This window comes from Diorhabda carinulata, chromosome 7 (genome assembly GCF_026250575.1).
Source record: "Diorhabda carinulata isolate Delta chromosome 7, icDioCari1.1, whole genome shotgun sequence".
Lineage (NCBI taxonomy): Eukaryota > Metazoa > Arthropoda > Insecta > Coleoptera > Chrysomelidae > Diorhabda > Diorhabda carinulata.
In genome coordinates, this window is record NC_079466.1 from 12,594,911 (window position 1) to 12,619,112 (window position 24,202).

Genomic DNA, 24,202 nt, shown 5'->3' on the forward strand with positions numbered 1-24,202 from the left:
AACAACAGATTCGAAAACAAAAGTTCGTATTTAAAATTTTATTAATATACAGGTTGAAAAAATTTAAAAAATTGATGAATTTTTTGGAATATATCAAAAAACATTTCGATTATTTCGAGAAAATTCGAAATAAATGCGATGGCGTATGGAGAAAATGAATTTTTCATGAAATTAAAATTACTCCGAATCGTAATTTTTCAACATAACTTCAAATTTACTAAAAATAAATCGATTTTTAATAGGTCTATCGATATTACGAAACGTTTTCGATTAATAATCGATTACCGTAACAAAATTTCCACATTTCGAAATCCGTGGGGTATCGAATACCCCCGTCCCCCTACTTAAATGTAATTGTCATACAAAAACGAATATTTCACTTTTAAGCTTTTTCGTTATCGAAAAATCTACTATGACGTCGAACTTTGGCGAAAACAAAATAAAAAAAATCAATAAAAAAAATAAACGACAACAACAACATCACTCTTAAGGTTAATTTCATATTTAAAGCTTATTCGAAAAAAATTAAAAAAATTATGCTGATATTTAAACGGTTGTACCGTATGTACAAAAAACCACCCTGGTACTATCGCTGTCTAAAGTTACGTCTTCCGGACTGGCCAAATCGACGCGGACGCTACCGGAATTCAGCCGCTTCCTACCGCCGCCGCTCCAATTGCTCAACGTCCATCGATAAACCCCCCCGTCAGAAGATTCGTTCGGTTCTTCGATCGGTTGACTATCGAGCGTATTCGAACTCGAACTAGTCGTACCGCCAAATGAATCGATTCCTCCTTTCAATCTACCTATACCTGAATTTCAAAAAAAATATCAATTCTATATAATCGATTATATATAAATAAATTGTATCGATTTTTTATGGAACAAAATCGATTATTGTTTAAAATATTAAATTTTATATAACCGATTTTGCATGAAAATATCGATTTTATATAAAAATTGAAATCGATTGCATATAAAATTTTAATTCGATTGTATATAATTAATTTTGAATGAAATTATAGATTTTTATAAAAAAAAATGAATCGATTTTATCTAAAAAACGAAATCGCTCAATTTAAATAATTAAATTGATTTTATCTAAAAACTTGAATTGATTTTTTTATATTAAATCGAGTGATTAATATAAACTGAATCGATTTTACGTAAACAAATTGAATCGATTGTAAATAAATCATTATTAAATTGATTTGATATCAATGATACATGAATCGATTTAATTAAGTCGATTTCTAACAAAACAAATTTAAATTCATATAAAAACTTTTTATATCGACTGTGTATAATCGATTTTATGTAGAAATTTGAATCGATTATCCATAATAATAATATTGAAACGATTTTGTAAAATATGTACATGGATTTTCTATACACACAAAATTAAATCGATTTTTATATAAAATATAAATCGGTTGTATATGAAAACTTGACTTTATTGTTTAAAAAAAAAAAGCAATCGATTGTAAATAATCAATTTTATATAAAAAATATATAAACAATGGAATCGATTGTTCACTTACCGCTGTCATCCGGTGACACGTGACTTTCTTCTATACCTCTAAGGATACTTTGACATATGTCAGATTCTAATGGTATGGGATCATCGGAATCCCTGTTGTAGATGGTAACTGCTATGTGAGCCGGATGAGGTATCGGTAAAGGTATCATCATTTTATCCGGGGAATAAGGACGGCTGCGTTTCTTCCAGGGCATCCAGAGTGTCGCCCTTCGGTTCGTTCTCAACGAACCCAATACGGCGGAAGAATCACTAAAAAAAGAAATTTTCCCAAAAAAAAAATCCGAATTAAAATAAAAATGTCTAATGAGATATACGAGCTTGAAAATAGTTCAAATGAACCTCAAAGTGAATAACAAATGTTTTAGAAGATGAATAAGTTTTATAAAGTAGTTCAAATGAACCTTAAAGTGAATAAAAACGGTTTAGAAGATTAATGAGTTTTATAAAGTAGTTCAAATAAACCTTAAAGTGAAGAAAAACGGTTTAGAATATTAATAAGTTTTAAAAAGTATTTCAAATGAACCTCAAAGAGAATAAGTTTTTGGAAGTAGTTCAAATAGACCTCGAAACGTAAAATTAGAAATTTCCACATTTTTCACATTTCGCTTCTATGGTATTTACCAAAATTATTATAAATTATACAGGTGATACGATACGCGTGTACTTACTCTGTTTTTTCAGTTTTTCTTTCGGTGGCAGTCGATTTACATCTAGGATTAAATGCGGACACGTCGAGGTAGGGAGAATGCACTTGGATGTTTCCCCTAGGGGTGTAAACGTTCCCTAACAGATCCGGACCTCCGGCACCTTCGTAGTAAATAATATAAAATAAATTAAAACACTGAAAAATTCGAAAAAAAAAAAAATGTAGACTCACCCAATTGGGCGCATTGAACCATTTCTGTGTAACGACTCAAATCGACTTGCGAATGCGAATCGAGTCTGAAACTGGTATCGGAATGATCTAGAGGAGTCAAAAAATCCAAACTGAATAATTCGGAATATAAGAGACCGGCTAAACCCGCCCAATCGCCGGGGCTCAGAGCCCTACTGTCCCAAAATTGGTCTTCCGTACATCCCAACTTCGGTATTATCTGTTTGGGATAGAACCTCTCTAACATGAGGGCTCCCTGTTGGATTGCGACCTAATAATCAATTGAAAAGATTAAGATTTACACTACGATCACTAGTAAAGTATCAAGTCATCAAATTTTTTGGTGCAAATACTGATTGAGGGCGAAAAAATTATAAAATTTGCGCATAAACGATATGCAAACAACGATTGAAATCTAAAAAATTATAAATTTTGACAAAAATTTGTAAAAAATAAAACAATTTTTGGTACAAATACTGATTGTGGGCGAAAAAATTATAAATTTGCGCGAAAAAGTTGTGTTTGATCCTATTTTGGTATTAATAGTGATAATGGTTGCACATAAATTACAAAATATGACGTTTTGCACAAAAATACAGGTCGATTACTAACTGTGGATACAATATTTTCAGTAAACTGTATACCAATATTCAAAATGGACTTTAAAATCCTAGGTATTTATACAAAAAAGACAAATTTGCACAAAAATTCTCAGTCTAAAATTACTTTTGCACAGAAATAATTATGCAAATACAGTTTTTTTATTACAAACTAAAAAAAATTAGATTTGCACAATAATTGGTAATAAATACTTTATTTGCACACACATTTTTAGAGTAAACATACTTTTGCACATAATTAATTATGAATATATGATTTATTAGCACAAAGTATATTAAATGTGGAAATTTGCACAAAAGTCGGAAATAAATGTTGTTTTGCACGAGAATTTTTAGTATAAAATTACTCTTGCACGTAAATAATGATAAAAATATGGTATTTTAGCAACAACTAGAGAAAATATAAAAATTTTCACGATGATTGATAATAAATACTATATTTGCACAAAAAATGACGAAAATTTGGTTTAGTAGCAAAAAGTGCAGCAAACATGAATATATGCACAAAAATCGGAAGTAAGCATTGTTTTTGCGCAAAAATTTTTAGTGTGTAAATTCACTTTTGCACGAAAACTTCTTTTTTAGATGTTAGTCCATTATTGCAATATACGTACCTTTAGATCTGGCGTACTCAATTTAACTTTACTCTTAACGGAAACATTGAGTCCAGTCTGCAAATCTCTTCTTCTCTTTTCCAATTTTTCGTGCAATATGCCCATCAAATCTTGCGCCTCCTTCTCCAAACTTCGATAAGGTCCGTTTTTGGCTAATTGAGTAGAAAAACTACCGAAACAAGCTTCGACAAAATGACTAAAATCTTTCTGGGGTTGCAGAATAGTATTTTCGACGAGAGCTTGATAAGCCGCTAATTCGTCCCATTCCATTTTGGCTTCGAACGCCGCCAATGCTTGTTCCGGACTGATTTGGAAATAGTAATCGGAAGCTAGACCGGGTCCCGCTATTCTTTTCACAGCGAAACTGTCGCTGGCCGGTATACGGCCTCGTTTTTTTATCAACATATGGAAAATTATTGCGTCCCACAGGAGACGTAACCAATAACGTACGAAACCACCTACAGATCAAGAAATTTATTGCGGTTTTGCTCGAGACTTTGAGAAAATGGGGTGGAAAACTGAATTTTTGCACAAAAATGCTGCATCAACGCAATTTTTTTATACAGCTAGCAGAAAAAAGGTTGTTTTCATTGTATTTGACACTTGTATCGAGATATAAACAGAAATACTGTGCTTTGAGAACCAGAAACTAAAAGAAACTGGAATGGAAATAAATATGAAGATTTTTGCACAAAAATGCAGAATTATTGCATTTTTCTTTCCGCAGACAGTTTGGATAAAACGCAATTTTCGTTATTACTTTCATTTTTATTGAGATAATGACAAAAAATTGATGATAAAAATAGAAATATGTATAATTAAAAAAAGAAATTGAAACACCTGTACAAAAATGCAGCATTACTGCACAATTTTTCTGCAAATAAAATTAAAATGAAGAAATTTTAGTTTCTATTGATATTTCAAAGGAAATAGCGACCAAATACTGATAAAAAATGAAAATCTAAACAATAGAAGAACTCAATTTTGCACAAAAAACAGCGTCCAGATTCACTTTTGCACAAAAATTAGAAGAATATATAAATATTTTCACCAAACTTATAAATAATTGATAAAATTTAATAAATATTGAAATATTAAAATGAGGTTTTCAATTTTTTTGGAAATTCAAGAAGAAAAACTAATTTCGACTTAAATTTGGATGAAATTTATTTAATATCGACTTACCGGCTAAAATAACGAGCGAAATCATCGGACAGATGAACGCCGCTACAACCAAGGCGATTAAGGGTTGGACGCAACCCTGTATAAATATGTTCCATAAGACAGCCTCGAATATAACGAAAAATCTGTTCCTCTTCAATTCCGGACTGTCCAGATCGTAAATTAGACAATTAGTAATTTGTACCACCAACGTCAGGCACGGCATCCAAACGACCGAAGTCACGGCAACAAAAAAACTCGCAAAAGTCACCAAAAAACAAACAACGGGAAACACCAAAACGATCAACAACGTTCCAAACAATCTGAAATTATGATAAAATTGAAAAAAAAAATACCGAAAAAATTGGGAAAACCAGAAAATTAAAAAAAAATAAAAAAGTATCAAAAAATGATAACAAAATGCCAAAAAATTGAAAAAAAAATAAACTCCGAAGAAATTGAAAAAAAAGACAATGTCCAAAAAATTCCAAGAAATTAAAAACCATACCAAAAAAACAAAAGAAAAAATTGATAAAATCACCAGAAAATAAGGAAATAACCAAAAATGACAAAACAAGAGAAATACCAAAAATTTTTAACGAAAAAATAAAAAAAAAACGATACTAAAAAATGGAGGAATTAAAAAATTAATAAAACCACCAAAAAAGTGACAAAAAAAACCAAAAAATTCTGAAAAAATGAAAAAACAATAGCAAGAAATAGAAGAATTTGAAAAATTGAGAAAAACATCCAAAAAAATAAAAAAATCTGAAAAAATAGCAAAAAGATTAAAAAAAGTATAAAACATAGAAAAAGTGAAAAGCGGCAATAAACAACCACAAAATTCTTTAACTATCATTTAAAATAAATAAATGCCAAATATATTTGAAAAAAACAATAAAATATCGTGAAAAAAAACAAAAAAAAAACGTAAAAAAATACAAAAAAAAACGTAAAAAATACAAAAATACGTCAAAAATCACTGATTAAATTTTAAAGAATACCAGAAAATGAAAAAATACTACAAAAAAAGGTTTCCAAAAAATTTAGATAATACCAAAAAATAGCCAAAATAATAAAAAATCAATAAAGAAAGTAATACTAAAAAATATGAAATAAAAAAAAGAAAATAAAATATAAGAGAAAACCAAAAAAATCACCAAAAGAATGAAAAAATTTCAAAATTTTTTTAAAAAATATTGAAAACTGAAAAAGCACAAAAAATAATAAAATATCAAAACACATAAAAATAGCAAGAAAAATACAAAAAAAAACAAGAATATATATCAAGTAGAGAATACAAAAAAATAGAAAAAATACGAAAAATTGTTCAAAAAAAAAACTCACCCTTTGATAAAATAATTCCAAATCCTATTCAAATGCCTAGTGAGTCCTTTCCCAATAAAACCGGTATCGGGTTTGGTTTCAAAATGGGTCCTCGATTTGGAAATGTGCCTCCACAGATTCAACAATCGCGACATTAGGGTCGGCGTCAAGCTGCTCTTTCTAGGAAAAAGTGTCCCATTGATTTGGGACAATTCCAGATCAGCCATGAACGGTTCCAAACAGAACAACGCCCTCAAACCGACTGGGCTGCACCAAGGTAGGACGACGCCGAAAAAGAACATCGCATTCCATGTCCAACACCAAGTGCGGTGGAAATAATTGAAGATCCTCCAAAGGGGCCAGCGCGTCGTCGTCGTCCGGATCGTTTCTTTTTCGACCAAAAACACCTGGAACATAATCAGATCGGGGTGGAATTGTCGGTTTTAAGTTAACGGTCCAGTCACACCTACCGGTTGACTCGGATCCGATCTCGGGGTGGTGATGCTGGTGGCTTGTTTGCTCAGGACCGTTGGTACGATTTCGGATTGCCCTTGGAAATTTCGTCGGACCACCCAATTTTTCGGTAACCATATTTGGGTCGGCCACAAAAAGTTCCTCGTCGGTATTTTGTCTTTGCGCAGTTCTCTGAGCAAAGCCGGTTCGCGTTCTTTCATAAAAGTCAAATCTCTGAAAGAGATTTTGCATGAAAAATATTGTTATTTGCACAAAAATTTCAATTTTATGCTGACTTCTGCGCGGAAAATGAGAAAATTTTCATAAAAAAAATGAAAGGTTCAATTTTTTGCACAGAAAATAATAACCAAACATCGAAAATACTGAACAGATTGATGCTTTTGCACGACAAAATTGTTATTTGCGCGGAAAATGACGAAAATTTCATAAAAAAATGGGATATGCAGTTTTTCCACAAAAAATAATTTCGAATAATAATATTGAACAGATTGATGTTTTGCACAAAAATTTCAACTTTATGCTGACTTTTGCACGTGAAATGAAGAAATTTTCATAAAAAAGGAAGGTGCAGGTTTTTGCATAGAAAATAATAAACAAACATCGAAGATACTGAACAGATTAATGCTGACTGATACAGGAATACTGCAAATTTGACAAAAGCGTGAATATACTGATTATTTACACAGAAAATTACGATTAACACAGATTTTTGCACTGAAAGATTCACAAGAAGATATGCAGTTTTTTGCATGAAAAAACAAAATTTTGATGAAAAAAAAATGAAATTGCCAAAATTTGCACAGAAAAATTGGAAATTAAATTAAAATGCCGTTATTTTACAGAGAAATACTAGAAGTTTCGAATAAGAAATACTAAATATTGTAATTTTCACTAAATAATGAAATATGCCAATTTTTTACAAAAAAAATTGAAAAGTTCTCATTAGAAAAATAAACAATGCTTGTAAAGTTTTTGGACAAAAATATTAAATATTCATTTAAAAAAAATGGAAGATAATTATTTTTTGCACAAAAATTTGATTGGACTGAAATTTTCACAAAAAATCACAGAATTTTCATTGAAAAATGGTGATTTTAAGTTAAAAAATATTGCAGTTTGCACAAATTTCGAAAAAAATAACTTTTGCACAAAAATACTATAAAAAGAAACAAATCTGCTCGAAAATTTGGTTAGACTGATTATAATAAACTTTTGCACAAGAATATAATAAAATACCAAACTTGCACAAAAATATAAAATACAAACAAACGAAAAAAATTCAAAGCAAACGAGAAAAAGTATATATTTATATAATTAAAAGGCATTTATACCGACCTATTTAGAAAATAGACGGTCTGGACGAGCCTTTGGGAATTACAAAGCATCAGAGCCTCTTCGTGGGCGCTCCACTGATTCTCCAAACTAAATTTACTCTCTGCCGCACCGAGTTTAGCCCTCAACCACGGCCCGATCCTCGACAAAACCGGATGGGTGTTACACAATCGAACTTTCACTTCCTCTTGGGATTTGTACAAACGATGTTGGACGTTCTCGACGGCTCGATGCATCAGAACCACACTCTGAGCTTGTTGCACCAACAATTGACCAAAATCTTCTCCAAGAGCCATGATATCGGGGTGAGACAGGATGCTGTTGTACACCCTTTGAAGATATTCCTTCATCACGGCCTCGTTTACCTCCTGAAAGTGGATATTAAATCAAAACGTATAAGGGGAGGAGATGGGGGATGAGTATTTAGAGTAGAGAGAGAGGTACCTTTTCGATATCCTCGTCTGGCATTTTTTGAGTCCTCAATTCTGCTATCAGTCTTTCTCTAAAATGTAGAAACCACCCTCTAGTTTCTCTTTCTAATATGGAAACTAATATCGGGAGTAGTTTTCTCATTAGGGATCTGTCCCATAGTCTCAAATCTAATTCGGAACCTGAGGGCGTTAGGAATTTGTAGGGGACCGAAACGGGCGGTTGGGAACATTCTCTTGTAACTTCGAATTTTTCCGTCGCGGCCCTTCGCAGCTGTTTACGGATAAATGAACACAACACTTCGAGGGAATCTTCGTTTTCAGGCTGACAATCGAAAAAAAAATTATTTTTGAGATTTTCAAACTGCCGAATGGGGTGGTTTTTGCACAGATCTTCGTGTAAAAAATCCAGATTTGCAATAAAATGCTGATGTTTGCACAATAATTTTAAATTCTGGGTTTTTGCACAAAAATTTGCACAAAAGAAGTCGCTCAAACACTTTTATTTACATAAAATTTTGACTTTTTGCCCAAAAAATTTGATCAAACGTTGATATTTACACGAAAATCGTTTTAGCACATAAATATGCACAGAAAAATTCAGTAAAACGCTGATATTCGCACCAAATTCTATCTTGGTGCACAAAAAACTCAATAAACCGTTGATATTTGGTCGAATATTCGAATTATTGATTTTTTGCACAAAAAACTTGATATTTTCTCTAAAATTCAAATTAGGGACTATTACCACAAAAAATTTATTAAAACTTTGATATTTGTAATAAACCCAAATATTGATTTATTGCACAGAACCATGCATAGAAATTTTCTTGTGAACGATTATATGTGCTCGAAAATTAAAAATTTCGACTTTTATGCACAAAAATTTCGATAAAAACAAATATTTTGAATACCAAATTCAAATAGCTGCTGATATTTGCACAAAAACTAAGAGTAAACACGTTTGCACAAAAATGATGATTTATGTTTATTTTTACCACAATAGCAAAAGAAAAACTGATTTTGCACAAAAATTGCGATAAATACGAAGATTTTGAATACTAAATACAAAAAACTACTGATATTTGCACAAAATTCATGAATAAATAGCGACTTTTGCACAAAAATGACGAATTATGTTTATTTTCATAAAATAATAAAATGTTGAAACGAAATACTGAAATTATTTGAAATAATTAAACTAAATACCAACTTTAAAAAAATTGAAATTGCTTTTTTAAAAAATACGAGGTTATCGAGAAAATACCAAGTTTTTCACAAAAAATTTCAATTTTGGCGAACATAATGGTTTAAATATGAAATTATTACAAAAAAAAATTATTTGTGCACAGAGTATTACTGATTTTAGCAACAATAAAAAACACCAAAAATCTAATCATTATTAACCAAAAAGTAACTTTTTCAAAAAAACCCAAAAAAACAGTATCTTTTCAAGGAAATATCCAATATAAATCGGCAAAACAAAAACATTTAAAGTACTAAAAACTCACCCTACACACTAATTCGGCAACAAGATATTTATTTCTCTCTTCTCTAAGTTTAGCATCTAAATTGTGAGCTTGAAGACTGGGTATCCCTATAAGAACATCCAGAATTCGAAGGAATCCCGCCAACAAGGCACTAGCTGCTCGAGAAACACTAAAGAAATGAGACACTAGCCTTCCTTTGGCAGTTACAACGATGAACCTAACAGCTAAAGCTAAATCGTTCAATAGTGAATCGTTACTATTCAACAATCCCTTCTGTAAAAATTGAGATAGTTTCCATTTGTGTTTTTGTCCGGGAAAATTCAACGATTCCACTTCGAAAACACTGAAAAAGTTCAATAAACAAAAACATTTACTACGAGAACGATATCGTCCATTAGGTTAATGCACAAACAGTAAAACTTGCACAGATTTTTCACACTAAAAACATCGTTGTAAAGCAAAACTATACAAAAATCAAACACAAAACAAAATTGATTATTATTAAATTGATTAAATTAAAAAAATTAAAAATATATATCTTGTTTTGTTTTTGCTGCTTTTATCGCAAATATAAAAACACATAACCTATACGATAGATGATTAACGATAATGTCTTTTGTTCTGGCTAAGTTGACGACGTCAGTGGTTATATCAAATTAATCATATACGAAATTAATAAGTAATAATGAAGTTATGAATCAGACGATATATGGTACTCGCATGAAATGGGTAAATGTCAAAATATTGACGTTTCCGAATGTCAATTATTCTCAATAATTTGTTCGAAGTTGGATATTATTTTGAGGTATATTATTATCGCAAAAAATATGGAATTCAATTATTTAAAATGATGTGAATGTTGATTTGACCTTAAAAATGCTATTTTATAAGGTTATATTATATTAAGATTCTTTGACTTGTTAGAATAACCATTTATTTCGACCCGGCAGCCATTTTGTAAAACTGACGCTATGAATGTAAGAAAAATTTTAAAATTTATCAAAATCCGTTACAATTGTTAAAAAATAAGACTAAAAATAACTATAACAAATCATCGACAATCAAAATAACGAAAAAAATGACACGAAATTATTGTTCTATATAAAAATCGATCTACACTGAGAAAAATAAATTAGTATCGAGACATTTGCGTAAACCGTCTATAGAATAGGCGTTTTTCTGATAAATTTATAGAAAAAAAATTATAAAAAAAATCGGGAATATAAAAATCAAAAAAAGTTAACAACACTGCAGAAAAGGTAGATTCATTTTAGACAATCCACAGTCATTCGAACGTACCCATTTAATCTAATACTTTCTAGTTGTTCCTGCTTCAATCTTTTTGGTTTTCCAAATTTGTCCTTGTGCAAGCTTTACAAAATAACACGATAAGGGTTATAACATCGTTAAAAAAAATTAAAAAAAAAAAATAGTTCAGTACAATAAAAAGGAAAATGTACATTGAATTCGGGTCTAATTACCTAAATATGAAAAAAATCGGGATAAATTCAAATAAAATTACGATAGACGATATTTGGGGATGATTTGGGGAGTAAAAAATTTCGATCAAATGTAACGAATATTGTTTTAATCAGAATTGAATATAATTTCGTACGAAGCTTTCGAGTCGGTCCGGCCCTGCTATTTGTTTACTTTATAATTTGAAATAAAACGAATTTTCCAAAACAAAACTACCGAAATATGTAAAAAAAAATATTGCAAAAAATATAATTAGTAAATTTTTTATGCTGGAAGAAAAAAATTTTTAAGAAGAGTTTTTCATATTCGAGATAATTAAGATTGGAAAAATTGAAATTTATACAAGGCGTGGGTGAAAAATATCGATTTTTTAAGGGAAAATCGAAAAATTGAATGCAAGATATTATTTTCAACACTTGATATATTTCAGTAGTGCAATAATGAATGAAATAACATCAGATTGATAAATTTGTGAAAAATTAGATGATTTAGTGGAAAAATAACCAAAAAAAATGATAAAATGAATTTTTTCAGGATATTAAAAGATGAAAATATTAATTTAAATTGGAACATAATCTAAAAAATGTCGTTATTACATTCAAATTACATATATAGAGGTAGTGGAAGCTAATTCAAGTCTTCTTTCTCTTTTTTGGTTGTTTCAAGCCATTTTTGGTATTTGGAAAATTTAGAAGACAAGGAAGGTATTCGAAGACTTCTTCTTTTTTGTTTGTTTTTGGTTGTTTTTATCACTTTGAAATGAATTTTTTAGTGTCTTTCAAGTGGTTTCCATCAATTCTCGAGGAAAATTTTTGGAATTTTGAAGATATAGAAGACAAGGAAGGTAATTTAAGTCTTCTTCTTTTTTGTTTGTTTTTATCACTTTTAAATGAATTTTTGTGGAAATTTTGAAGGTACACATGCCGAGGAAGTTATTTTTTGGTTTCTTCTTCTTTTTAGCATGTTTTTGGTAATTTTTACCCATTCAAAACTACTTTATCATGAAGTTTTGAAGATATGGATGCCGATGGCGCCTTTTTTCTGATTTGGTGAGTTTTTACTTGTTTTTATCATGTTAAACTGAATTTTCTTTATTATTTTGATGATATAGAAGCAGTCGAAGCTAATTCATAGCTTCTTCTTTTACATATTTTTAGTCATTTGTACCATTTCGAAGGAAAAAAGTTTTGAAAATTTGAAGATACAGACATAGGTGAAATTAATGGATGTCTTAATTTTTTCCTTTGTGTGTTTTTCGTTGTTTTCACTAATTCAAAAAGAATTTTGAAAATATATATGGTGATGGAGCTACGTCTTTTAAATGACAAAAACAACTTGAAAGACACAAAAGAAGAAGAAGAAGAATATTTGAACTAGCTTCACCGGTACCTGTATCTTCAACATTATGAAGAAAATTCACTTCTAAATGATAAAAACATGTAAAACAGCATAAAATAAGAAGAAAAGACGCCATCGGCATGCATATCTTCTAAAAATTCATGAAAAAGTCGTTTTGAACTGGTAAAAATTACTAAAAACACACTTAAAAGAAGAAGAAAACAGAAATCAACTTCCCCTGCGTTTGTATCTTCAAAATGATCACAGAAATATACATGAATATGGTAAAAACACCCACAAAAAAAATATATATAAATATAAATTAGCTTCAATTACATCTATATCTTCAAATTATTACAAAAAATCTAGTTTGAACTGGTTAACACAACTGAAAAGACACCAAGGGGAGTAGAAGACATCAATTATCTTCACCAACATCCATATCTTCATATTTTCAAAAAAAATTGTCTATTAAATGGTAAAAATAACACAAAAGACACAAAACAAGAAGAACAAGACTTGAACTATCTTTACCTGCACCTGTACCTTCAAAATTTCAAGAAAAATGCATTTTGAATTAGTAAAAACAACCGAAAAGACACAAAGAGAAAAAAATACATAAAAATAGTATCCCCTATGCTAATTTTATCAAAAATCAATTAAATTTAACATATTTTTCCATTTCAAGCTACAATTCCTCGAACCCTACCATAATATACGACAAAAGTGATAAGGAATCATAAAAAAATTGATTTTTATCACTCACCCCCTTTCCCTGATATACTCGAGCTGCTTCCCAGTCAATCTCCTCGGTTCCCCCTTACCATCAACAGCAACGGCGTCGAGTTCATCAAAAGATGGCGCTATAAACAGATCTCTCAAATGATATTTCGATTTGAGTTTACCTAGAGACCCGTCCGAAGACACCTGAGATGTCGTAAACAAATCGCAATGAGATACAGGGCTAGGAAGAACTAAAAAAAATTACAAACATAGATATCCCCATATTTATGAATTATTAAGGTATTTACTTATGGGAAATGTCTTCCAGTGATACAAAAACTGCTCTGCGACCTGTTTTATATTGTTAACTAGCTGCTCCACTTCCGGGGGCGCTCCAACTAAAGTTACGTCGAACCTTAGGGGTTCTCGTTCCGGTTGGACAGGATCGTGACCTATAATGCCGCTATCGTTAGATCTGAGCGGATAAAGAGACGTAGGTCTGGTATTACGACCCTCAGAACGAAAATCGAGTCTAAGAGAAGCTGTAATGAGAAAATTAAATGATTCTGCTGCTTAATTTGCGATTAAAACTCACATTTCGGCGTAACCGTCGATTCTTTTTCCATCTCTCTTTCGGCCACATTAGATTTCGACCTGTGATGTCCGTATTTTTGATTAACATTGTATTCGGAATTAATGCTTTGACCAGAATCGGATTTATTTTGAGCGAAACTACCTGAACTATGTCTGTGATGAGTACTCGACTCCGATCTTCTATGCCCCGACGTTAATTTCGAACCGGAGCTCGGCCTCGAACTCATTTTTCAACCACAGAGGGATGGACGATAAAAAACAAATTCATTATCTGAAATAAACTGAAACTACTACATCCATTTATTCAACATCTCTCGTAGTTGTCAATTAAAAGTATTTACTTTAATAAAAAATAATCTCAAGAACGTTAACTGTATCATTTAACCCAATTTACGTAAATAGACTATTAGGTTATTTATAATTCAAGATATCCGGGAAATAATAAAACATTATCAATAATAATATAGATTTTATTTTCGACTTACGTTCAAGATAATTTTATCCAAATTCCTGATAATTGAAATATGGTAATTCCAGCCCAAAACGAAACTGATGTTGGTCGAAATATTCCGAAACAAAGACGAAACATTATAACGATTTAACACAATTATATTTAGTTCTTTCACAATGCCATTTAGATAAAATTAGGTTCAACTACATACGAACTGGGATTAAAATTAGATGGACGTTTTAATTATTTCAATTTTATTCTTTCTCGTTCAACCACATACTATAAAATCGTAAAACATGAAACACAAACACTGCCTGCTGCAAACACCACCATTGGTGGATTTGACATTATACGTCAGTGGGTGTGTTAACTGTCGTTTATGTCAAAAATAGGAGCGTTTTTAAAATATAAAAACGTTATAAATAAATAATAAATATATATTTATGATAAATAGTTTATTTTTGTATTGTTTATTATTAAAAATAAATAATCGAAAACTAAGCTACTCTATATAGAAGTAATTTCTTTACTAAATTATTGTTAGTCGAAACATTCTTAAAAAAAACGAGACATTACAACGATTTAACACAATTAATATAAATAGGTAGATCAAGTTAATAGATTTTAGTTTATTTTCAAACCCCGAAGGTGATGATTTTATTATCGAAACGCTCGTTAGATAGTGTTATATTGTATTGGTCTATGTGTTCGGTATGAATATCACTAACGTTTCTAGAAATTCCAATTATTTTGTTTTAATACTTTTTGAAACTTTTTAAGTTTACTCGTAGTATTTAAAACACGTTGATCAATTGATTTATTAATATTATTTAAAATAATTAAATCTATTTTGGAATTTCTAATTTGAATTGAATATATCTACGCCTTTGGTATAAATTGAATATCAATAAATGTAATACTGAATGTTTGTGTATCGAAAAGATAATATGATGATTGTTATATTTAAATATGATAATGATATACATATGTAAAGTGTGGTTAAAATTTTCAAATAAAGATATAATAATACCGCCAATTGTATCAAAACACAAGTGTCCTTGACAATAGAAGCGTTTTTATTCAATTAAATTACACGTGATCTACACACAAGTATAACATTGGTCAAATATGAGCGTGCCCTGCGTGGATTTATTGCGCAACAGTGAACACAAAATGCCGTCAGAGTCCAAACCTTTGTTGACAGCTCAAACAGAAAAGCCAAATCATTACTCGTAAGTGTATTTTTAGTGCGTGATTGTTAAAGTGACGTATACATAAATTAATTTAGTGCCATTTGTTGTGTTTTTTAAGTTAAAATACCGCGTTAATTTTTAGATATTTGAAAGAATTTCGAGTCGAGCAATGCCCGCTCTTCTTACAACACAAATGTACACAGCATCGACCATTCACCTGTTTTCATTGGCATTTCATGAATCAAAGACGACGACGACCAGTACGTCGCAGAGATGGGACATTTAATTATAGTGCCGATAATTATTGCACAAAATACGACGAAACTACTGGGATATGCCCCGATGGAGACGAGTAAGTACACCTTTTTTGGTTAAGTTTCTGTCATTTTTGATTATGGTGGGTGTGACAGCTTTGTCGCGCAATTAAATATTTAACTTTATTATTAGTTGTTGTTATATAAATAATCGTTAATTATCGCGGAAAATCTAACAGGTGGACTCGAAAATTATAATGTTATAGTTGAATAGTTAATTTTGATAACCAAACTTTTAAACATCAAAACAATGTCATAACAAACTTGGACCTATCCCAACGGTGTTATTTTTCAGTAAGGTTCTGTTATACTTTTTTTTATTGATAGAGTTTGAATATAAATGATTTTTAATACCTTTAAATCGATTCCAAATACTATTAAAATGATATTGAGTAAGTAATTTAATCCTTTAAATTTGTTACAGTTTTCACATAAATTACAATAAATAAAATGCTTTTATAACTAATTTTTATAAATATTAACAAATCTTCTTTTCATGTATGTTTAAATTTTAACTAAAATAACAATTTTTTTATTAAAAAAACGATTTTTATACAAAATTTGAGATATCAGAATGTATTTTCTTTATTGGTTGTTGTAGTTGTCCTTATTTACATAGAACGGCGGGTGATACAGAAAGGCGATATCATCTTAGGTATTATAAAACGTGTATGTGCGTTCACGACACAGATTCTCGGGGGTATTGCGTAAAAAATGGTTTACATTGCGCTTTCGCTCATGGTAGTCACGATCATCGTCCTCCCGTTTACGATATAAAAGAAATACAAGCTCTAGAAGCTGCCGAAGCGGAAGGTAGCGGATCCTCGAACGGTCCAAACGCTTTGGACAAGGAAAGAAATTTAATGAACGAAGATCCTAAATGGCAAGGTGCGTTTTGTGTATCCCGAATATACATTCAAATATGATCCCCGATGTTTTTATTACAGATACGAATTTTGTTTTATCAAATTACAAAACAGAACCTTGTAAAAGGCCGCCTAGATTATGCAGACAAGGTTATGCTTGTCCCCAATATCATAATAGTAAAGATAAAAGGAGGAGCCCTCGGAAATTTAAATATAGGTATGATTCTGTTAACTACGGTGTTAAATATGGTGTTTTGACGAATGGGGTTTTTGTAGATCGACGCCTTGTCCTAATGTAAAACACGGAGAAGAATGGGGGGAACCGGGTAATTGTGATGCGGGTGATTTATGTTCGTATTGCCATACTAGGACTGAACAACAATTCCACCCGGAAATTTACAAGAGTACAAAGTGTAACGACGTTCAACAATCTGGTTACTGCCCTCGAGGGGTTTTCTGCGCTTTCGCGCATGTAGAACGTAAGTATGCAACACCAAAAACCTCTTAATTGTTTCTATTTACATTGTTTACAGAGGAATTGGGGGTTTCGAGGGAAACTGGAGAAAGTGGTACAAATCTAGCGGATATATTATCGAATGTGCTTCCGCAGAGTGGCGTCGAGTTGAAATTAAAAGAGAAAAGCAGTGATAGTTCTGTGAGCTGGAGCTTTAACTGTTTTTTTTTTAATTGTATTGATGATTTTTTTGTTTTAGAACGGTTGTAGCGAAGTAAGCGAATCGTCTTCGACTTCTTCGGAAATAGGGAATTCGATAAGCAATTTAAATAGTAGTTTAATAAACTCTAATGTAACTAGCACGACGAATAAAGCTCCGGGATCTCAACTTACCCACAAACCGGTGCCGTTCCAGGGTAGGCCGACGATGGGGTTGGAATTAACTAATAAATTGTTGGCTATCGAGAAAGATCCGACGTTGGATGCTATAGAAAGGGAACAGAGGAAGCAGACTTTGTGTTTCGCTTATACTAGTTTAGGGAGTTCGTTTTTTGGTAGAGGAAACGAAACTGTAGAGAGCGTAGTAGGTGAGGAAGATCAAATCATTAATTAAATATTCATAATAAGGGTTGTTTTGAATGATAAACGAACAATATTCAGTATTAGAACGGTATTTAATAAAAAAAATGTTTGGATTTGTTGAAAAGTTTTTTGACCGTTTTCTAGTAAAATTATTAAATTGAAAATAAAATGTTTAATTTCAGCTTAGAAAATTGACTAACGGTTTGAAAATCAACCTTTTTGGTATTTTTATTTTGAAATAGTCGAAATAAAGGGAAAAAATTTGTAATTTAAGTCAAAATATTAAAGGGAGCTCATCAAAAAGTTCTGTTTCCACTATTTTTTAGTCAAATGTATGAAACAGGGGCCGTAGTCCATAAAAAAATGAATAACTTGTTCAGAATCTTGTTTTATGTCGTTTTTAATGTGAAATTTAACGAGATAAATGGAAAAAATTGACTAATACGAAGGGAGCTCACTAAAAAGTTACAGTTCATCTTTTTTTTACCAAAAAATTTGAAATTTGGGGCCCAAATGCAGAAAAACTTGAATAGCAACTAGAAATTGACCTTTTTGTACTTTTTAATGTAGAATTGACAAAATAAATTGGAAACATTGACAATTAAAGTCAAAATATCAAAAGGAGCTCATCAAAAAGTTCCTGTTTATCTTTTTTTTTCACCAAAAAACTTGAAATATGAGGCCTAAATGTAGAAAAACTTGAATAGCACCTAGAAAATGATCTTTTTGAACTTTCTAATGTAAAACTAACAAATCAACTGGAAAAAATCGATAAATAACCTCAAAATATAAAAAATATCTCATCAAAATTTTGTTTTAGTTTTTTTTTAAGTAAAAACAACAAAATATCAAATCCGAGTCTATAAAAAGCCAATTAATTAACAGAAAATCTCCTTTTCCGCCCATTTCAATGTACAATTTACTAAAAAAAATGAATAAACCTCAAAATTTCTCGTGTACTCAATTCTAACATCAAAGTTATACGCCTCAAATTTCCACTTCAAAATCAACTATTCTCCTACTTAACCTCAAACTTTACAACATTAAAAGGAATTCATCTATCTTAACCTCAAATGTTTACCGCGTTGAAAGGGCGTCTTCAATCTTAACTTTAAGTTTTTCTCGTTTAAAGGGCGTCATCAATCGTAACCTCAAATTTTGTTGCTTATAAAAAGCGTTCTCAATAATAACCTCAAAGTTTTCGCATATAAATGACGTCATAAATCTTAACCTCAAATTTTTCCCCGTTTAAAAGGCGTCATCAATCTTATCCTCAAATATTTGCCGCGTGAAAAGGACGTCAACAATTTTTCAGTTCATGCATTTTTAACATCATATTTTTCGAGTATTTTGACATTCTAAACTCAAATTTGAATACTCATTACAGTCACCTTAAATTCTAATCTCAAAATGTAGCCCGACTTTTATCGATAAACTGTAAATTTGAAACTTGAGATTCGCCAAAAGAAATATTTACAGAGCGTTTAAAAAAAAAGAAAAGAAAGAAAGAAATAACGCGATTTCAAAATATATACGATATCGAAAAGCGAAATTGAACTTTCCAGGTAACGCATTAGAAGAACTAAATTTAGAAGATTCGTTAAATTTATCGGGAGCCTTGGACAGGGATCTGGACGCCGATTCGCCGACAGTTTCGAACTCGATATCAGTGGGATTGGCATCTTCGGCCGGTCTATTGGGCAGTTCGGCACCCGTCAACATTCCCGGATCGACGCGATCCGCTCTCGGCGGTTTCAGTCCGCAAGGCAACAGTCCCATGCAACCGTTTCTATCTGCTACCAGATTCTCTCAATCGGACATCGATTTTTTGAATCATTCTCAGATCAGTTCGAGCGCCTCGAAAATCAACAACTATCAGAGTTTCTTCGATTTCCAATCGCAAACTAGTATATCGCCCAATTCGAGGAATCACAACAATTTCAGCAGCATGTCGCCGAGTATCAACAGCAATTTGGAGGTGGTCAGGTAAATGGGGGAAAAAGGGAAACGTCCCTATCCGATTTTTTTTTGTTTTCTTTTATTGTTTTTTCGTAGGTTGAGGGAAGAATTGGGTAGCTATAGGTTGCAGTTGAGTAATTGGGAGGATCGTTTTCAACAGGCGAGGACGGCGTGCGACGCTTGGCAAAGGGAGGCCGAAGAGGCTAATAGGAAGGCCCAACAGGCCGAAAGTAAATTCGGCGAAACTTTGACGCAATATAATAACGTTAAACACGAATTGGAACAGTTACAAGGCGGACCTCACATTAGAAGTATAACAAAGGTAATTTAAAGTCGATTTCAGTGTTTTTTCCATTCTTGAACGGGAATTTCGTGTTTATGTTACTCCAAGGTGAGGATTCGTGTCTGTTTATAGTGTTTTTGTGATTATTTCTTGTAAGGAAAGAATTTCTGTTCAGTTTTTAGTGTTTTTTTCCATTTTTAAATAGTAATTTTGTGTTTATGTTGCCCCGAGATGAACATTTGTGACTGTTTTTTGTGATTATTTCTTGTAAGAAAAGGATTTCTGTTTAGTTTTTAGTGTTTTTTCCATTTTTAAATAGTAATGTTGTGTTTATGTTGCCCCGAGATGAACATTTGACTGTTTATAGTGTTTTTGTGATTATTTCTTGTAATAAAAGGATTTCTGTTCAGTTTTTAGTGTTTTTTCCATTTTTAAACAGTAATTTTGTGTTTATGTTGCCCCGAGATGAACATTTGACTGTTTATAGTGTTTTTGTGATTATTTCTTGTAATAAAAGGATTTCTGTTCAGTTTTTAGTGTTTTTTTCCATTTTTAAACAGTAATTTTGTGTTTATGTTGCCCCGAGATGAACATTCGTGTCTGTTTATAGTGTTTTTGTGATTATTTCTTGTAAGAAAAGGATTTCTGTTTAGTTTTTAGTGTTTTTTCCATTTTTAAATAGTAATGTTGTGTTTATGTTGCCCCGAGATGAAAATTTGACTGTTTATAGTGTTTTTGTGATTATTTCTTGTAATAAAAGGATTTCTGTTCTGCTTTTAGTGTTTTTTTCCATTTTTAAATATTAATTTTGTGTTTATGTTGCCCCAAAGTTAAGATTTATGACTGTTTTTAGTATTTTTTGTGCTAACTTTGTGTTTATGTTACTCCGAAAAGAAGATTTCTGGCTGTTTAAAATTTTCAATTTTCGAACATTCGGAATCTTCCATTATAATTCAGGGACGGTTTAGATACTTTTGCATCATTTATGTGGCGGTTTTTATAATCGAATTTTCGGAATTTTTTGATTTTGTAAAAAATTAAATGGTTTATTACGATACAGGGACGGTTTAAGCACTTTTGCGTATTACAAATATCAATTCGAATATTATTGTCGAATTTAAAATTGATTTGTCGTTTACGCAGGTATCGGAATTGAGTAAATTATCGCTCGGCGTGTTGAAAAGTCTTCACGCCCAACTCCGACAAGATCTAGAAGAAATAGAGAAAGTTTTATATAGAGAAACCGCCTCGAAATGCATGGTAAGACACGACAGACAATTCGACGTTTTACGATTTTTTCACATCGAAATTAATTCGTTTTTCAGGTATGCGAAGAACGTAATAGGACGGTAACGTTGAGTTGTAATCATTTCGTATTGTGCGACACGTGTTCTAGCACCCAAACCGAATGCCCCTATTGTCAAACGCCAATTAATCTCAACAATATGTGAAGACGGGGTAATTAGGCTTGCAAAAAGGGGCCGCCCCCGCTCTCCTTTTCTCCCCATCCCCCCCTCCTAATAACCTCCCCCTCACCACCCCTACCTCCAAGGGGGAACGGAGCGTCGGGACGGCCGAGATTTTTTTCGTTCTTTTTGCAATTTAACAAATTTTTTAAATTTTACGATAATTTTGTCTAAAATAGGTTTATTCGACGATTTATTATTATTTTTTTTTTGTTTTCATTTCTCTCTCTCTCTCTCTCCATTATTATTATTATTTGATAATTGTAAGTCTGGGCGTGATTTTTTTTCTCTTTTTTTGTTTTTTCCAATTTTAAATGGTTCGTGAAAATGTGTTTGTGCATCACTTTGTACGTAAGTTGTTCGTTCGGCTAAAATGTATTTTTTAAAATAAAAATGAAGAATTATTATGTATATGTGAGCGGTGTGTGCTGAGGCGGAAAAAATTTATTTAATTACACGATTAATCGATTTTTTTTTTCAATTTTCAATTTCGTTTTTGATTGAAATTTTTAAATATTTCCATTTTTTCGGAAAAAAATTATAATGATGATTAAACATCCCGTATATCGATAAATATCGAAAAGAAAATGGTTTATTCGCGATTTTTTCGTCATTTTTCCTTCGAAATTTTCGATTATTTTGTTTAAAACACCCTGTATATTGTTATATATCGAAAAAATCGATTTTTTGTCATTTTACGATCGATATTCTAAAATATTTTGTTTAAACGCCCTGTATATCGTTAATATCCATAAATTTCATTTTTTGGTCATTTTCGATGGAAATTTTCAAATATATCTTCAAATATAGAAAAAAAATATTATCATCGCGATTTTCTCGTCATTGTTCCTTCGAAATTTTCGATTATTTTGTTTAAAGACCCTCGTATATCGATAAATATCAAAAAGTCTCATTTTTTGTTCAAAATTTTGAAATATTTCGATTTGTTTTTAGAAAAAAATATAGTAATTATTAAACACCGTGTATATCGTTATATATCGAAAAAAAAAATATATTTTCATCGCGATTTTTTCGTAATTTTTCCTTCGAAATGTTCGATTATTTTGTTTAAAACACCCTGTATATCGTTAAATATCAAGAGTTTTAACTCACCTTGTATATATATACATAATATATAAATGTAATTTTAATAGTAAATCCTATAAAATAAAAATAATGAAAAATTTACATATACAGGGTATATGTCTGCCTTTTATCTTTTTTTTTTTCAAAGAAAAATAATTTTTGGATTTAAAATTTTTCAAAATTATTTAATGCCATAACGATAATATCGTGTAGTTAAATAACTGTTTTAATTAAAAAGCATTTCAATAGACTTTTTTATGTTTCTTTTTTTTTTAATTTTGATATACTCTATCCCCACTCCTATTTTATTTAGATCCATATTAAAGTTTTGACGTCGATCAGAAAGATTTTCATTCGAAATTTTTTGATTTATAATAATAATAATAAAAAATGAAAACAGTATTTTTATGAAACAACAAAGGAAAATATAAAAATTATTATTGGTATGAGTTTAAAAAAAATAAAAATAAAATTAATTTGACGATATTTTTAATAGATATAGATTCTTTTTTATTTAATACAAAAATGTATTAATTTCTCATAAATAATAAATGTTATTATTAGTAATAACTATTATTTATTTTTTTACCCCCCTTTAATATTTGATATATTCCATTAAATCACTTTATTCGCGTGAAAACGCGAATTTATAAAAATTTTAAAATTGATATGCCCAAATAAAAATCGGTCCATTCTACCAAAAAAAATATTAAAAAAATCAAAATTGGACTTCAATACGGTTTATTCCACCAAAAGATAGTAAAAACAGTTGTAATATAGTTAATTCCACCAAACACTAGTGTCCCAAAAACTACACGTATTTCCAAATTTAATTTTAAACATCGTGTTTTTTAACGTAATTTACTGAATTTTTTTTGTTTTTTTGTGAATATACTTTTTTTAAATTTTTATTTTTTAGTGAAAAAAATTTTAATATGGACTTTTAATTACTTGGAATATTATCGATTCAATAATTGCTGCAGTCCCCCACATATCAGAATTTATTTTTACGTTAAATAAAAAAAATGAATATATATTTATTGTTTTTCTTTTTTTTTATTTTAATTTTTATTATTTTGTGAAAGTTTTCGAAAATTTTATGCAGCATATTTACTTACGTTCAAAATATTTATATTTTTTTATTGTATCAGACTGATATTGACATATTTTTTTTAGTGATGTTAATGTTTAGGTGACACGTAAAAAAAAGATTTAAAACAACTAAAGCCTAGCTTATTTTCGTACTATGTATATGATTATAATTTATAAAATCGAATGATATTAAAGTATGAAACAAAAATCGATTTTTCTTTTCCTAACGTCATATATCGATATTAAGTCGAAAATCACAATAATAATTCCATCATATAATTAAAATGAGAAAATATAATAATTTATACATTTGATAGATAAAGATAACGGATACAAAAATATCAACTGAACAAAAAATCACTAATGTCTCCATCACAGAATTAAAATCATAAAGAAGTAATACTATAATCGATTCACAAATATCAATCGAAAGAAAAATCACAATATTTCGATCACATAATTA

The 24,202-nt window shown here is 30.5% G+C and overlaps 2 protein-coding genes across 6 annotated transcripts; one reads left to right on the top strand and one right to left on the bottom strand.

Annotated features, from left to right (window-relative positions):
• Nucleotides 1–486: 486 nt before the first annotated feature.
• LOC130896097 (uncharacterized) lies at nt 487–14,880 on the bottom strand. Of its 4 annotated transcripts, none has more exons than XM_057803882.1 (16): nt 14,479–14,880; nt 13,995–14,274; nt 13,708–13,941; nt 13,443–13,650; nt 11,159–11,230; nt 9,881–10,202; nt 8,386–8,694; nt 7,945–8,309; nt 6,606–6,822; nt 6,157–6,542; nt 4,834–5,132; nt 3,649–4,106; nt 2,418–2,685; nt 2,209–2,347; nt 1,542–1,789; nt 487–812 (listed from the first exon to the last, which is right to left on the bottom strand). In XM_057803882.1, the coding sequence occupies exons 2-16, from the start codon at nt 14,218–14,220 to the stop codon at nt 547–549; spliced, it is 4,017 nt and encodes a 1,338-aa protein (XP_057659865.1). In that variant the 5' UTR covers nt 14,221–14,274; nt 14,479–14,880; the 3' UTR covers nt 487–546. The 4 variants fall into 4 exon arrangements, with proteins under 4 accessions (XP_057659865.1, XP_057659864.1, XP_057659866.1 ...); XM_057803881.1 differs by having other exon boundaries at nt 13,995–14,264; nt 14,479–14,879; XM_057803883.1 differs by lacking the exon at nt 11,159–11,230 and having other exon boundaries at nt 13,995–14,264; nt 14,479–14,878.
• A 728-nt stretch (nt 14,881–15,608) lies between these two features.
• On the top strand, nt 15,609–23,947 carry LOC130896126 (RING finger protein unkempt). Of its 2 annotated transcripts, XM_057803928.1 has the most exons (11): nt 15,609–15,676; nt 15,780–15,989; nt 16,553–16,839; nt 16,899–17,034; nt 17,094–17,296; nt 17,351–17,472; nt 17,531–17,858; nt 19,419–19,839; nt 19,909–20,134; nt 21,239–21,355; nt 21,421–23,947. In XM_057803928.1, the coding sequence occupies exons 1-11, from the start codon at nt 15,618–15,620 to the stop codon at nt 21,544–21,546; spliced, it is 2,235 nt and encodes a 744-aa protein (XP_057659911.1). In that variant the 5' UTR covers nt 15,609–15,617; the 3' UTR covers nt 21,547–23,947. The 2 variants fall into 2 exon arrangements, with proteins under 2 accessions (XP_057659911.1, XP_057659912.1); XM_057803929.1 differs by lacking the exons at nt 15,609–15,676; nt 15,780–15,989 and adding an exon at nt 16,028–16,245.
• Nucleotides 23,948–24,202: the final 255 nt, after the last annotated feature.

Coding starts and splice junctions, on each gene's coding strand:
- LOC130896097 (XM_057803882.1), bottom strand. CDS start 14,220: ATGAGTTCGAGGCCGAGCTCCGGTTCGAAATTAACGTCGGGGCATAGA. Junction 11,231..13,442: donor GAGTATATCAGGGAAAGGGG/GTGAGTGATAAA, acceptor TATTTTGTAAAG/CTTGCACAAGGACAAATTTG. Junction 5,133..6,156: donor TGGAATTATTTTATCAAAGG/GTGAGTTTTTTT, acceptor TCATAATTTCAG/ATTGTTTGGAACGTTGTTGA.
- LOC130896126 (XM_057803928.1), top strand. CDS start 15,618: ATGCCGTCAGAGTCCAAACCTTTGTTGACAGCTCAAACAGAAAAGCCA. Junction 16,840..16,898: donor CGAAGATCCTAAATGGCAAG/GTGCGTTTTGTG, acceptor TTTTTATTACAG/ATACGAATTTTGTTTTATCA. Junction 21,356..21,420: donor AAACCGCCTCGAAATGCATG/GTAAGACACGAC, acceptor TTCGTTTTTCAG/GTATGCGAAGAACGTAATAG.